This window comes from Paramisgurnus dabryanus, chromosome 19 (assembly GCF_030506205.2).
Source record: "Paramisgurnus dabryanus chromosome 19, PD_genome_1.1, whole genome shotgun sequence".
NCBI lineage: Eukaryota > Metazoa > Chordata > Actinopteri > Cypriniformes > Cobitidae > Paramisgurnus > Paramisgurnus dabryanus.
The window spans coordinates 15,298,558-15,312,965 of record NC_133355.1 but is presented as its reverse complement, the minus strand read 5'-3'; the positions used below and the strand labels follow the sequence as shown (position 1 = coordinate 15,312,965).

Sequence of the window (14,408 nt, the reverse complement as noted above, 5' to 3'; positions counted from 1 at the left end):
CTGATGGTTACTTTCAGCAGGATAATGCACCATGTCACAAAGCTTGAATTATTTCAAATTGGTTTCTTGAACATGACAATGAGTTCACTGTACTAAAATGGCCCCCACAGTCACCAGATCTCAACTCAATAGAGCATCTTTGGGATGTGGTGGAACGGGAGCTTGGTGCCCTGGATGTGCATCCCACAAATCTCCATCAACTGCAAGATGCTATCCTGTCAATATGGGCCAACATTTCTAAAGAATGCTTTCAGCACCTTGTTGAATCAATGCCATGTAGAATCAAGGCAGTTCTAAAGGCAAAAGGGGGTCAAACACAGTATTAGTATGGTGTTCATGATAATCCTTTAGGTGAGTGTATGTTACTGGAGTCTATCAAAAAGCAGATGGCATGTTATCGCAATAAAAAGGCCAAGAAACAATAAATAGCATTAATGGCTTTAGTTGTAATCTCCATTTATATACTGTAGTCTCTATGCATGTGTCTCTTAGCAATAAAGAGTTAACAGCCACAGTGACCCACCTGTCTGCCAAATTAATGCCGTTCCCTGCTGCAGACTGGCAGATCTCATGCTAGCTTAAGCTTATTAGTGATGCTATAGGCATAGCTTTTATGATCTTGCTTGTAAATCTACTATCTACAGTAAGCCCAAAACATCTGCGGGTGACTATGCTTATCTGTGCAACAAGACTATAAAGTCGACCTCTGACTTGGTTTAAACCATCAATAGTGACCAACAAGGGTCCGTCTAAATGAAACTCTGCATACACATACAACACTCTCTTCAATTCGTAGACTGAAACAAAGATTTTTAACAAGATCGAGCACTTCTATTGTTATGAACAGGGGGCAATGCTCACTATTTCCGCACTGGTGACGACCATAGGGACACATACTGTAAGCCAATCTGATTCAACAGTATCAAATCTCTATTAATGGCTCTTAAGACCTTAAATTGCGCTGGTCATGATGAATGTGATGTGTGTGTATCCGTCCTACCTGAGCAAAAGGGCATGGGTGCACTCCAGTGCCCATTGAGCTGGCAGGTGCGCGAGGACTCGCCCTTAAGTTGCCGGCCACCCATGCAACTGTATCGCACAGTGGCGCCAAAGGTGAATTTGTCCCCGCTTAGCACCCCATTGGGAGGGGATCCAGGATGTCCGCAGTTCACCACTATCCACAACACACAGAAGGTGAAACATTTAAAACTTTGTTTTTGGATCAGCAGACACAGTTCATTTGAACAGATTATGATTACATTAGAACATAAATCATCTCTCTCATTTTCATAAAGCCAAAGCTATAGTTTATCTAAAAAAATGCAGTGCTAATTTCGCTTCCTGTAGGAGCGCTAAGATCAGCAAATTTTAAAACTTCTCCCTCCCCATCTGCAAAAGTAGGCTCTATATAAACTCGTGGCTTAAATGTGTACATCATATGCAGTCTCTGCAGAGGTACGAGTACATAAGAATGTTAGCTAATAAAACAAAACATAATTTACGAAGGCCTGTAATGGTTCCACATAACAATTTCATCTATTTACCATGAACATCCTGTCTATTAAATCTCATGACCTGCGTGGGCTACAAGTAGAAGCATCAAGTAGATACAGTATAACTGCAGATAGGAGAACTCCAAATATGGGCGTGACCTTCTACCCAGCACAGTAGTACAATGAATGTAAAAATGTAAAGCACTTTGAAGATTATCCGGACACAGGAAACTGAAGTGGCAACAGAACGCGAGGACATCTCTGACAGCAGGGAGTCTCAACGGGGCACAATGTAAGCTAAGCCCCCGTTGACTTCGCAGCTGCCGCAAATGTCTTGCTTTAGATGGGCAAAGGCTATGCGCAGTGAAACAGGGATCAGACGAAAAAAACCTGCTAATTAATCTGCCATGAAAATCCGCTTTTCACCTGTCTCTTCATTACAGCGCTGATCTGAAGCAACAGGAAGGGGGTCGCGCAACTAATTCCCCTCAATTATAGCACTGAATAGGTAATTAACATCAGAACACCAATGGCAAATTTGGACTTTTGTCTGAAGGTGCCAGAAACATACCGATACACTCAGGCAGAGGCTTGTCCCACTGACCCGTGGGTTGGCAGGTGAGGACAGTAGAACCAAAAAGGTAATAACCAGGGTTGCAGTCGTAGAATACCACAGTGCCGAAGGTGAAGTTACCGTACTCGATTTTACTCTGCCTGATGGAGTTGGCGGGAATCCCAGGATCAGAGCAATTGACAACTGAACACAGAGAAGATAACAAAAAAAAGACAAGGAGAGACATGTGTTATATGGCAGAAGCACCATGCAACTGTGTTCGGTGCAAACAATAGGTAAGATGCAATCTAAGTGAAAAATTTGCTTTTAGATGAAACCACATGTATCCAAGTAGTAAATATTTTTTAAAATGGTAAAATAAAATAAAAAAATAGCTAAATTAAAGGGACACTCCAGTTTTTATTGAAAATATACTAATTTTCCAGCTTTCCTAGAGTTCCTAGAGTAAACATTTGATTTTTACAGTTTTGGAATCCATTCAGCCGATCTCCGGGTCTGGCGCTACCAATTTTAGCATAGCTTAGCTTAATCCATTGAATCTGATTAGACCGTTAGCATTGCGCTAAAAATAACCAAAGAGTTTAAGTATTTGTCCTATTTAAAACTTGACTCTTCTGTAGTTACATTGTGTACTAAGACCGACGGAAAATTTAAAGTAGCGATTTTCTACACAGATATGGCTAGGAACTATAATCTCATTCAGGACGTTGCTGCTGTAACATGGCTGCAGCAGGCGTAGTGATATTATGCACTGCCAGAAAATAGTCCCCTTGGTTACTTTCAATTGCAGGGGACTATTTTCAGGCACTACGTAATATCATTGCGCCTGCTGCAGCCATGTTACAGCAGCAAAGTCCTTGATTGTTATGCCAGAGTCCTCAAGACTGTGATACCACAGAAAAATGTGCTATTAAAGGACAAGTTTGGTATTTTACACTTAAAGGTTCTCTAAGCGAATCTGCGAGACGTTAGTTATTGTTGACTTTCGAAACTGTTTTCAAACAGACGGAGCGTAGCTAACTCCTCCCTCTCCCCCTCCCTTCCGTGCTTTCATGAATGCGCCCAACCCTCACCCCCAAATCCTTTTTGTCGTTTATTGGCTGGAATACTTTGTTTTGATTTGTGATGCTAGGTTTGGCCATTTGTTGATATTGCCGTTTGTGAAGCCTGGGCTGTCTACAAAGATCGCGTTTTTTTACAGTTTGATCAGCGGATAGTGAGGAGATGTTTCCGTTATGTAACAAAAAATGTTTTATGGTCTAAAACGCTTCAATTCGCTTAGAGCACCTTTAAAGCCCTGTTTTCAGATTGTTTATGATGAAATAGAACGGTTTTGACTGAAATTTCGACATATGCGGCTGCCCCGAGAATTTTTTTTCACCATAAACAATCTGAAAACAGGGCTTTAAGTGTAAAATACCGAATTTGTCCTTTAACCACTTATCAAAATGTTAATAATTCAAAAACTGGCAAAAATAAATAAAAATACGTTATAAAAATCTTGGAAAAACAGATGCTCTCAGGAGAATCTGTAAATATACTGTTATTATTTAAAACACTGCCCAGCCCAATTTGTATGGTTACCGTATTTTTACATGCATAAGATTCTTCTCTAAAAATTAACACTCTAATAGATCACTGTAACAGATCTATGCTGTTTCTTCCAGCTTGCATTAATGTCATGCATTATTTCATTACATGCAGTAGTAAGTGCATGCATGCAATTTTAAAGCATGCAGTCAAACAAAAAATATGAACCATATTTGAAATATAATCAAGTTTTTTTCCTTACCAAGTATCATCATTTGCATTTGTTCATCAATGTACTTTTAGCCACCAAACCCCAAAATTGGCAGCCACTTACAGTATGGAATAGTGCAGGTGCCATAGCAACAGCCATTACTCTTCCTTACCCACAATGCACTGCGGTGCTTTAATTTTGGCAGGCGGTGAATCAGGCAAAGCTCCGTGTGAATAAAAGACTTAACTTTTCTCCCCACCTTTACATGTTGGTGGTGGCTGGCTCCACTGTCGGTTGGCCTGACACTGGGCCCGAGAAGGGCCCTCCATCACGTAGCCCATGTTGCAGGAGAAGCTCACCACGTCATTCAGGTTGAAGCCATTGCCTATGGTACGGCCATATATGGGGCTTCCGGGGTGCCCACAACTGATGGCTAGAAATGACCAAAGGGAGAGTTTTAATATGCAGTCAGAAACATGGTAAAACAAAATTTGGTTTCTGGGAGGTGCATTTTAATAAACAGTGATAAAAATGGTTTAATCATGGTGTAATGTAAATTACTTTTATATCACAGTACTTTTCACTGTAGGTGGAATTTGGGGGGCCAGGGGGGGTGGCCCCCAGTCTAAAGCCAAATATTATTTTGTCTGAGCTAATAACAAAATAAAAATATGTTTTTTTAAATGTTTTTTTATATTTAATGGGTAGACTGGGTAACTTAAGGCTAAAATATTTTTTCAATTTATTGAAACCATATTTAAAAAACCCTCTGTCACTAATCGAAAAGTTGGCAATTCAAAACAATAAATTAGATCCCATTCATACATATAGATTTTTCTAGACAAAAGGCCATTTACAACCAGCACATGATTCTAAATGTCAATGAATTTTGTAAAGTACTTGTAAAGTGGCCACAAAAACCTAAGAGACCTCTTCCAAAACCTAGTTTATTTGATTCTCCCATGCATAACGCTATTTGTGTCTATGCGATTTGCTGCCTCTGTACCAGTTTAATCAATTATGATTTTCTGTTTAAGATAAGAGTCAGACGCCTATGTAGTTTTGAGATGGACCAATTTACACATGCACATCTAAACCTTTCATGTCACCAAATATCAAGATGGCACAAACCTTCAACAAGTGGTATCAGTTGAATAAAGCCCCTCATAAGTAAATTAAGACCTTCTGCTTGCAACTAAATAGATCTGTAATAATCTGTGTTTACAGGGAACAGTGGTCCAGTAAAGGCCTTTTGTTTTAATGACAATGGAAACAAAGTGCCACTTGTGCTGAATTGCAGACATTTGTTAGATTAAGCTGGATAGTTGTTTAAGTGTGCTAGCAACTACAAATGCTGTAAATAGGAGATTAACACAGTGCCGTTGGGGAAGAGCTGTCTATCTGTTGCTGCTGTATGTTTAGACGTTTAAATGATATAATTTATCAGAGTACATACAGGCAACAATGTAAATCAATCTCATAATGAAACTGCCTTTTAATTATATGTCAGGTTAGGTTTACTTTATCAATTTGAGGTAATAGGCAACACTTAAATGAGCTGGTTTTGGTAGTAAGATTTGCTCCTATTATCTGATGGCATTGTGAATATATATGTGGCCTACTGTAAACTGGGTTATTTTTAACCCATAGTCGAGTCAAAAATGGACAAAAAACCTTGGGTTAAATTAACTCAAAAGTTTATATCGGACCCAACCACGGGTAGCAACAACCCGAGGGTGACCACATTCTTCCCAGACCTTTAGGACCTCTGGGGTGCGTCTTCTGGAAGTCGTATTTGTCGACCGCATACGTCATCTAGGTTTATTATTTCAAGTTTTATTTTAGAAAAGAAACCGTTACATTTAAAGGTAATAATGAAACTACAATTGTATGTCTTATATTTTTAACTGAAATGTTAGAACCTCTATGACGCATCCGGTCGACAAATACGACTTCCGGGAAGAATGGCACGTATGGCCACCCTTAACAACATACAATGTAAAAAAAAATCACAATGTTTTGCAAGTCAATTCAACCTACTATTTCAAGTTTTGACTTGTGATAAATTGACTTCTTAAAACAAGTTAAATTGCTTAACTTAATTTGTTTAGTAAAAGTAACATAAAAATCTTTATTTGACACATTTTTTACAATGCGGTATAATTTATAACACAATGGTTGGGTGTATTCCTATTTGACCTAACTATTTGTTGAAAATAACCTAGCACTTTTAGAGTCAAACCACATTTACCTCCCTAACCCTCTATATTGCACATAATGTATGCTGATTATCTCCAGACATTCTCATTTTAAGATATTAGGCTACAGAAGAGCTCTTACTTTATTAAAGTAAAAGTTATTTCTCTGATGTGACACATTTAGAGATACATTTGCTATTGTGATACCTCATTCAGCCTAGAGTATATTCAGTTCTTTATTATGAATCTCTTTTGCACTCATAAAACCCACAGCTTATTTGCATAATCACGGTTGTAATTTGTTTCTCTGTGCACGGAGGTAATTTCGGTGTCATTTAAAGACCTTTCACAACCCAAATTTCAAACTAAATCACTGCATGTTAAAACAGCTGAAAATATACTCCTTCACTTTACTTTAATTTGTGTATATCTTACAGTACATATACTCTTGCTTCTCTATCTTGTGTACAGACACTGATCTACAATGTGCTACCTTTTTACTAGATAAATTACATTTTGTCATGTATTGAGAAAGGATTGGTCAAATCAAAATACTGCCAATAGTCTTTAGTTTTCCTTAATACCAGTCAACTATGATTTGATATGCAAGATAGGTGGCGTTAATGAGAGGAACAATGCAATTTTTGCAGACTTTTAATTTAATTGGGTGTGGAATGCAAAATGAGTCATCAAAACTAGAAATCATCAATATAATTTCAAAGCTAACAGACATTGACTAAAATGTTTTGATTTAATGGGGTTGAGTAAACAATTAATACATCATGTATGGCAGCTGCTGTTGGTTAGATCTATTGAGACTCACAAACGACTTCCTGTCAAACGTATAAAAAATTGGCTTTGTTCCCTTTCAACTTATTTCGTTTCAGAAAGTGATAAGATTTGTTAATGTGAAACTGTTCTGTGATGGTTTCAGATGCACTGACTTCTCTTAGCCCTGTTGTGATGCTAACTTGAAGCCATCTCTAAATGATTATTAAGGAGACATCACATGAATTAAAGTATGAATAAAAATAATATTAAAATTAGTTTAGAACCCAGATTTGACATTGAACAGCAAGTGGCGTCCACAGAGCTGCCAACTTCTGAGTTCAGCTTGGAGTGAGATTTTTTTTTTTGGGGGGGGGGGGGGGGGGGTATGGTAATAATTTTTTAAGTCCTTAACCAATTGATAATAGTGTGGATTTGAGCTATTTCTGTATTAAATAGTTGGAAAAACTGCGTAAAAATGGTTTACAATACAAATCTAATCATATTTTACAAATTAAATTGAAATTAAAGCTTTTACTGAGTTTAAATGACTGAAATTAGAGTCTTTATTATTATTTTATACACTTCTATTATGCTTTCCTTCTGATAAAAGTGCTAAAAAAGTTCTTAAAATCTAATGAATAGGCTACTGGTCTCTGTAAAATGTATAACTGCAGATAACAGCAGCTTTGATTCAGTTTATCCACTGAGAAAGAGAAGCATAAAGTGATGATTTGTGATTGATTGGTGATAGAGGGACTGTCACAATTAAATAAACCAAATGAATACTTTATATTAAACTAAAGCAACAGATAATGTGCATGTCAAGACCATATAATTATATTTCGTATATATTATTGTTTATAGATGTCAAATATCAATTGACTTTTTTTCTCTTTTATTAAAAACTGTCACAGCAAACATCACGCAGGCTTGAACTGATTACAGACATGCACACGCGGGTGAGGGTTGATTAAAATGGCTGTTTTCTGAGGGTATCTGTGTGCGTGGAATCCGGGCAGGTCTCTGCTTCTCATCCAGACCTTGACGCTTTGTGTGTTCGACTGGTGCGGCGCTGACTGATCGGCTTATGACATCAGAGTAACGCGAGAGCAAAGGTAAAGGCGGACCCTTTTGTAACATTTCGAATTGCTCTCGCGGTACTCTGATGTCCTCGCTGCCGAACTTTATGTGCAGCGCCACATAAAGTGAAATGCTCTTTGACTCTTTGCAGCAAAGTACCAGCAACATGAGAAGAGGTGGCACGCAAAAGACAGTGAAGGTACGCTAAAATATAAAAGTGTCAGTACTGCGAGCACTGGTTTAGCTACTTACATCGTGCGTTGCTCTTTCACCATCGCGCACTCGCTCTGTAGTTTGTAGCTGGCGCTCCGGCATCTGTAAACAATAACTCCACCTTTTTTTATTTGATTGGCCTTCGCATCATTTTGACTTTGACGAGCGCTTTATGCAGATTGAGGCAGGCCAGATAGAGATAGGCGTTTTACAGTATGTACAATTAGGTATATTAGGCAATTATTTCATGACTTTTATTAAACTCAATGGGAATCTCAATGGTGGGCACGAGCCTGCGTGAGAAAATGGATGTGTGGCGTGAGAGCGTGAGAATGGGGTCAATTGCGGGTGTCTCACGGTGAATGCGTGAGAGTTGGCAGCTATGCGTCCATCACAGCAACACGGTTTATCATAGTAAATAAACTGTGCTAAGATAAGGGCATCACACAACCTGTTCATTGGGGCTAGTTTAATTTGGCTAGCATCTGTCGGTACATGTCCACGCATGCGAAGTGATTATTCTGTTTTGCAACGATTAACGACACTGCATGATCTATCCCACGCTTGTGTGCCTTTGTACAATGAGACTTTCATATACTGGACATGGAAACATTCATGATTATTTAACGCTAATGGAAATATGCTGCCAGTTGGTGTCGCCTGGACGTCAAGTGCTTCATTGCATGTTGAAGCTGTAACGTTTTCTACTACGTAATTACATGCGGATCGTGCAGGTGGAATGGATCGTGTACCGACAGCATGCCTCAAAAGTCACATGCCACAATACCCACAATCTATATGAAAATGTTTTCTCATTCCTTAAACAGAAAAATATTGTGACTACAGTGCAATTGCATTTGACATCAGATTTCTAACACAGGTTGTCACCCTTCAATAGAGAAACACTTAATTTGGTGATTTGAAATAATGATTTGTATCACGCAGCTTTCAGTAACGTTGTAAATTCAGCAGCCGTGGTTTTTGGTGTGAGTAACTCCACTGGTTTTCCTATGGCTCTATTTTATCAGCTCATTTCCCTTAAATGTTTTTCAAACAAATAAACGCCCCCGCTGGAGTGAGGCAGACTTACTGCAGTGTGTTTGTCTGATAAATGTAGGCTGTGAGCTTAGACCCAGCGTGTCACTGTGCGGTGGGAAATGACAATGATGGCGCATTTTTAATAAAAATAGCTCCCCAGATACAGATCTTTAAATGCCAGTGCCATTTATAAATGATAAACAGAGCTCTGAGGTCTGAATGTGTCATGATGTCCTTTACCCTTAAGCTTGTTAGTTTTAGAGTTATTTTCCACAATCCAGATATGGCAGCATTATAAACTGCAATAGTAAGATGAACTAATTACATAATATGCTAATTCAGTGGTCTCAAAATCCCAGCCCCTGGGACATTTGCTGCCCGCCCTCCCCCTCTCTTCAGCACGAATCTGCTGTCAAAAATATAACATAATACGATTTTTATGGTTAATTACGGATGTAAACATTTGAGGTGCTGCTTTCTTCTTTTCAAAGCGCACGTCTTCAATTGCTACGTAACTATGAGCCGCGCCCTCCGTGATGGCGAGAATAACAGAATGCGTGAACAGATTTAAATTGTTCATCTGCACCTCGCGTCAATCATATTATTGTCACCATGTGATCAGTTAATCTGGTCGGGACTTCCAGAGAAGAGCTGTTACTCTGCGGGCTTACTCAGATTTTAATAAGGTTAAGAAAAGATTTAGTTGTTTTATTTGTTAAATAATAGAATTTAAACAGTACATTTACAGAAATATTTTTTTTTTTGTTAAAATAGCTCTGCAGCCCTCCGACAAGGTGTTCAGAAATGGCCCCAAGACAGTTTGGGACCCCTGTGATAATACATACATTATTTGCATATGTCAATATTTACAGAGACCCTCTCCCCAATGGAGATAATTTAAAGACAGGATTGTGGCAAAATGTATATTCTTTAATAAATCTTACAAAGAGTGGCTCTAGAAAACAATATGGGTCATTCTTCAATTGGGGTGGCAAGTGGTGCTTCTCTACTTTAAAACAGTGGCAATAAAATGTTTCTATGTTTGTATTCTGTAGGATAAACACAGTTCTGTTCACTATTAACAATTAATTTTTTTGTTTTAAAATAGATATTTAATAGGGTTTATGCCCAGCTGCACTACTTGCTGAACTTCAGCCAGCTCCTTAGCCGTTTCTCAAAACCAAGTACGCCGAACTCGGACTTGTGTCCTTCGTAGTTCGAACTTGCAAGTTCAGACTCGGAAGAACGAACTCCTGACGCGAAATGCATTCTGGGAAACTTCGCTGTCATAAGTCCACACAAGTCTCCTCTGATGCATCCTCGATAAAATGGGCGGATCAAGAACACATCCGGGGATTTTATGTGAACTTGGGCTTGATGCGAACTTTGAATTGGAACAGTACTTGGGCCGCGACTGATGACGTTTCACAAGTCAACAAGAACACAAGTACAGACAAGAACGCATATTGAGAAACGGCTCTTGTTTCCTGTCTGCCATTATTGGACAAACTGATTAATCCAGGTGTGTCTGATTATCGTTGTTGTGACTACTGAGGTCAAGCACACCAGGATTAATCAGTTTGTTTGTGACTTCTGAGGTCAGGCACACCTGGATTAATCAGTTTGTCCAATAATGGCAGACAGGAAACAAGGAGCTGGCTGAAGTTCAGGAAGTAATGCAGCTGGGCATAAAGCCTATTGAGTTTGAGAGATTGCATTTGTAACAAAATATGCAAGCCCCCACCCTACCTCAGAGAGGTATCATGGATTGTAATTGCAACAATAAAACATTTTTAACACAAATTAAGTTGTTATATTGTGAATACACTGTATATTTTATTTAACATGTGCAATTTTATTAAATTGTTTTAAAAAATATATATATTTTGTAATATTTAAGAAAAAAGAAGTGTACCCCAAATTCATGTCTGGGGTGTTTACAACAATGGATGTCGCCCCTTTAAGAAAAGGAGGAAATTTATTTGGACTACTGCCTGTGAGTAAAGGTCATTGCAGGTGCTGGTTGATCTGAGGATTGCATGGTGAGGGCATTCTTTCTTATTCATTTTTCAATCAAAATTTTTATAAATACACACTTATTAATATATATATATATAAAGTTTCAATCTGTCTGGTGTGGAAGGTTGTTTACCCAGGTCATATTCGCACATTCAGCCAGCATTATTTTTTAAAATATATTCTATAAAAATTATGGGTTGTTTCAACGCATGGTTGGACAAAATATGGATAAATTCGACTGTTAGGTTAAATGAACCTAGGAAATGCCCACATGTGACCCAACCATGGATTTGAAACATCCAGCATAAAATAATTTAAACCCAGTGGTTTGGTCAATCATCAGTTAAAACAACGCAGCATCTTTTTTAGAGCATAAACACGCACTAATTGCACACATCTTTTTTCCTACTAAATATGCACCTAAGTCTATTTCTTTCCTCAAAATATGGTATATTGGCCTGAATTAGATGTGTTCTGTCTGAAATAATCTACTTATGGATTCAGTCATTTCAGTCCCAGAGCTCGTCAGAGAGAGAGAGAGATAGAGAAAGAGACCCAAACTCACGAACGCAGATGGGCAGCTGTCCCGACCAGTTGTGATCTTGTTGGCAGATGCGCACAGAGGAACCGATGAGGCGGAAGCCAGAGATACACTGGTACACCACAGTGTCCCTGTAGCCGAAGTTCTCTCCAATCACCTGACCATTGACTATCTGCTCGGGCACACCACAGTGGCCAGCTGGGAAGAGAGAATCGAGAAGAGCTAGATGATACAGAGACACTGTGAAATATTAACATCCAATGCTTTTAGAGACATGAACTGCCCCAATGCCGGCAGTACTTACGTGTTTAACACATTACAATACATACAAATAATCAAAACAGCGACTGATCCACAGAAAAAATGACTTACTTTAGTATTTTAAACAATACTGAAGGAATTCCTATCTCTTATGGGCTTTTATTGGCATTTACTTCATTATTTTGTTCCAAGTCATCCATTTAAATTTTTTAAAAATAAAATGTTTGTTGTCTAACCAAAGACATTAATACAAACTGATAACAAACATTTAAACACACAATTCATGAGAAACATGTGTTTCAAAGCGTTTGAAAGTCAGAGCTCAGATGCAAAAGTCCCTTATGTCAAAAAAGGACTAATGATATTGACTATATGCTCTCGACACGCATCACCCTATAGTCACATTAGCTACAAAAGTTAGCGACACCGAGCGACACGCACTCGCTTGACGGGCGTCCCTTGACTTTTTGGATTTAAAAGTATTTATTTCTCAATAAAAGTAACCAAATATATGAGGTAAAATGCCAAACTTATCAGATATATACAGAAATACGCATTTTCCGCCATCTTGAATAATTTTCTTCGACTCGGCCACAGACCTACGTCACGCTGCCCCTTCACTTCGCTTTGTCGCATTGCTCAGCTTTTGCATAAAATAACCTTCTTGTCTATTTTGGCCCCATCTTGATCGCGGAGCGGCGAGCTCGTCACTTGTCGCTGGCAAACGGCCACTCCCATTGAAAATTAATGGTAGCCTGTCGCTCTGTCTCTGTCTCTTGTAGCTAATGTGACTGGGGGGTTATATGTTCATCAAATATCTTCGCTTCAAATGTGCTTAATCCCAGCCTCAGGCCGTACAGAAATACCACTTTGTAATCAGAATCCGCTAAACGCCATGTTGACTTGTTGGCAGAATCCACTAAATGCCAAATCAACTTTGTGCACTTGTTCTCTAAGTGTATGAAAGATGAATTAGATTAATGGCAATGTGCAAAACAACCGTGGATCACATTGGTTCCTTGGACCGGAATTCAACCCATAACTGGCAGTCACATGGACCACAGCGCCACCTAATGTGTGGTTCAGTTGATTCATTTTGAAAATTTTATTATTTGCAATGTTTATTTGCATCTTTAGTAATTTTGCAATTGTTTTTTATATCTTGTCCAAAGAAGTGGATTGTTTTGAAAGTGAAAGTTTTTGCCATGCACTTAGAGGGTTTTGCAGCTAAAGACAGTCAAATTTGTTTCATTACAATGAAATGACAAAAGTGTATATATAAGGCAATATAATTACTGACTAATAACATTTTCATTGGCAATAAAGTGAAATTACTGAAACTAAACATAACAGCCTCATAAAAATGTACACGTCAGATGCACTTTTTTGGGGTTTTGCAGTTGAACTCTTTATATAAAACTGTGATTAAAAATAGTACATTGCAAGAAACAAAGCCTTGCATATGATCTATCTACATTCTGCAATACGTAAGAAGGTTGAAAAATCAAGTTAGAGGTTTAACAGACCCAAATTGCCTGACATAACAGATGCATAAAGCAGCAGTGAGTGTACAGCACATTACCTAAACAGCGTGTCTCTGTTCCACTCCACAGACCGGACGATAGACATTCTCTCACAGTGGAACCCACCAGCATATAAGCATTGTCACATGTAAATATGGCTGTAGCCCCAAAGGTGGTCTGAGTTCCAATTTTCTTCCCACTGGGCGGCGTGGCCAGATTCCCACATGAAATGACTGTAGATTTAAGACAAAACAGGACGATTTGGCAGGTTAACACATTTGACTTACACAGTCGAGCAGCTGGTGGGTTGAATCACACATTCTCCTTACTTTGGCAGTGCGGCCTTTCATTTTTCCAGCTCCACGCACCGTTGGCCATGCACTGAATGTGGGCGGGACCGAGGCGGTAATAGCCAGGATCGCAGGTGAAGATGATTTTAGTCCTGTACTCATAATGCGATCCATTAACAATCCGCCATCGTCCGTGTTCAAGTGAGAAAGACCCGATGCTTGGGCAAACCACAACTGTGGAACGAATGCACACACAACGTCCAATATTCAGAACCATGCTGATGTCTAGAAGCACCGTGTCACATCATGTAACATTCAATTTGCCAGCACAATTAACACTTAACTCGGTTATCTGCTAAGCTCCAGGCCACAATACATTAAAAAGCCATTCCCCTAACACCAAAACTCTTTGTGCAAAGATATTAATGGGTTTATGGTTATGGCTCCATTCCAAAAACCAGTGATCTGCTTTGGTCTATGCTGTTTGCTGAATCAGCATCTGAAATAAATTACAACCTTACATGTGACTGTTTGGAAACCTCTACATAGACAGAAACCATGCAGTAGATCTTATCACATGAAAAACATAGAAGATTCAAGCTTAATGTAACAATACACTTGATAAGCAGAAAAATGTCCCCAAAAACAGAGCCGATGTTTCGAATG

General features: G+C 38.8%; 1 protein-coding gene across 5 annotated transcripts in view; it reads right to left on the bottom strand.

Annotated features, from left to right (window-relative positions):
- The window catches only part of csmd3b (CUB and Sushi multiple domains 3b), a 502,030-nt gene that overhangs the window by 42,709 nt on the left and 444,913 nt on the right, over nt 1-14,408 (bottom strand). For 3 of the 5 annotated variants that reach the window (XM_065290793.1, XM_065290799.1, XM_065290817.1), the window contains exons 51-56: nt 13,782-13,976; nt 13,512-13,685; nt 11,693-11,866; nt 4,056-4,241; nt 2,065-2,250; nt 1,001-1,174 (exon numbers count right to left, since the gene is read on the bottom strand). In XM_065290793.1, the coding sequence (XP_065146865.1) occupies nt 1,001-1,174; nt 2,065-2,250; nt 4,056-4,241; nt 11,693-11,866; nt 13,512-13,685; nt 13,782-13,976 (1,089 nt within the window). The remainder of the gene's footprint in view (nt 1-1,000; nt 1,175-2,064; nt 2,251-4,055; nt 4,242-11,692; nt 11,867-13,511; nt 13,686-13,781; nt 13,977-14,408) is intronic. The other 2 variants (XM_065290794.1, XM_065290807.1) reach the window with 1 other exon arrangement.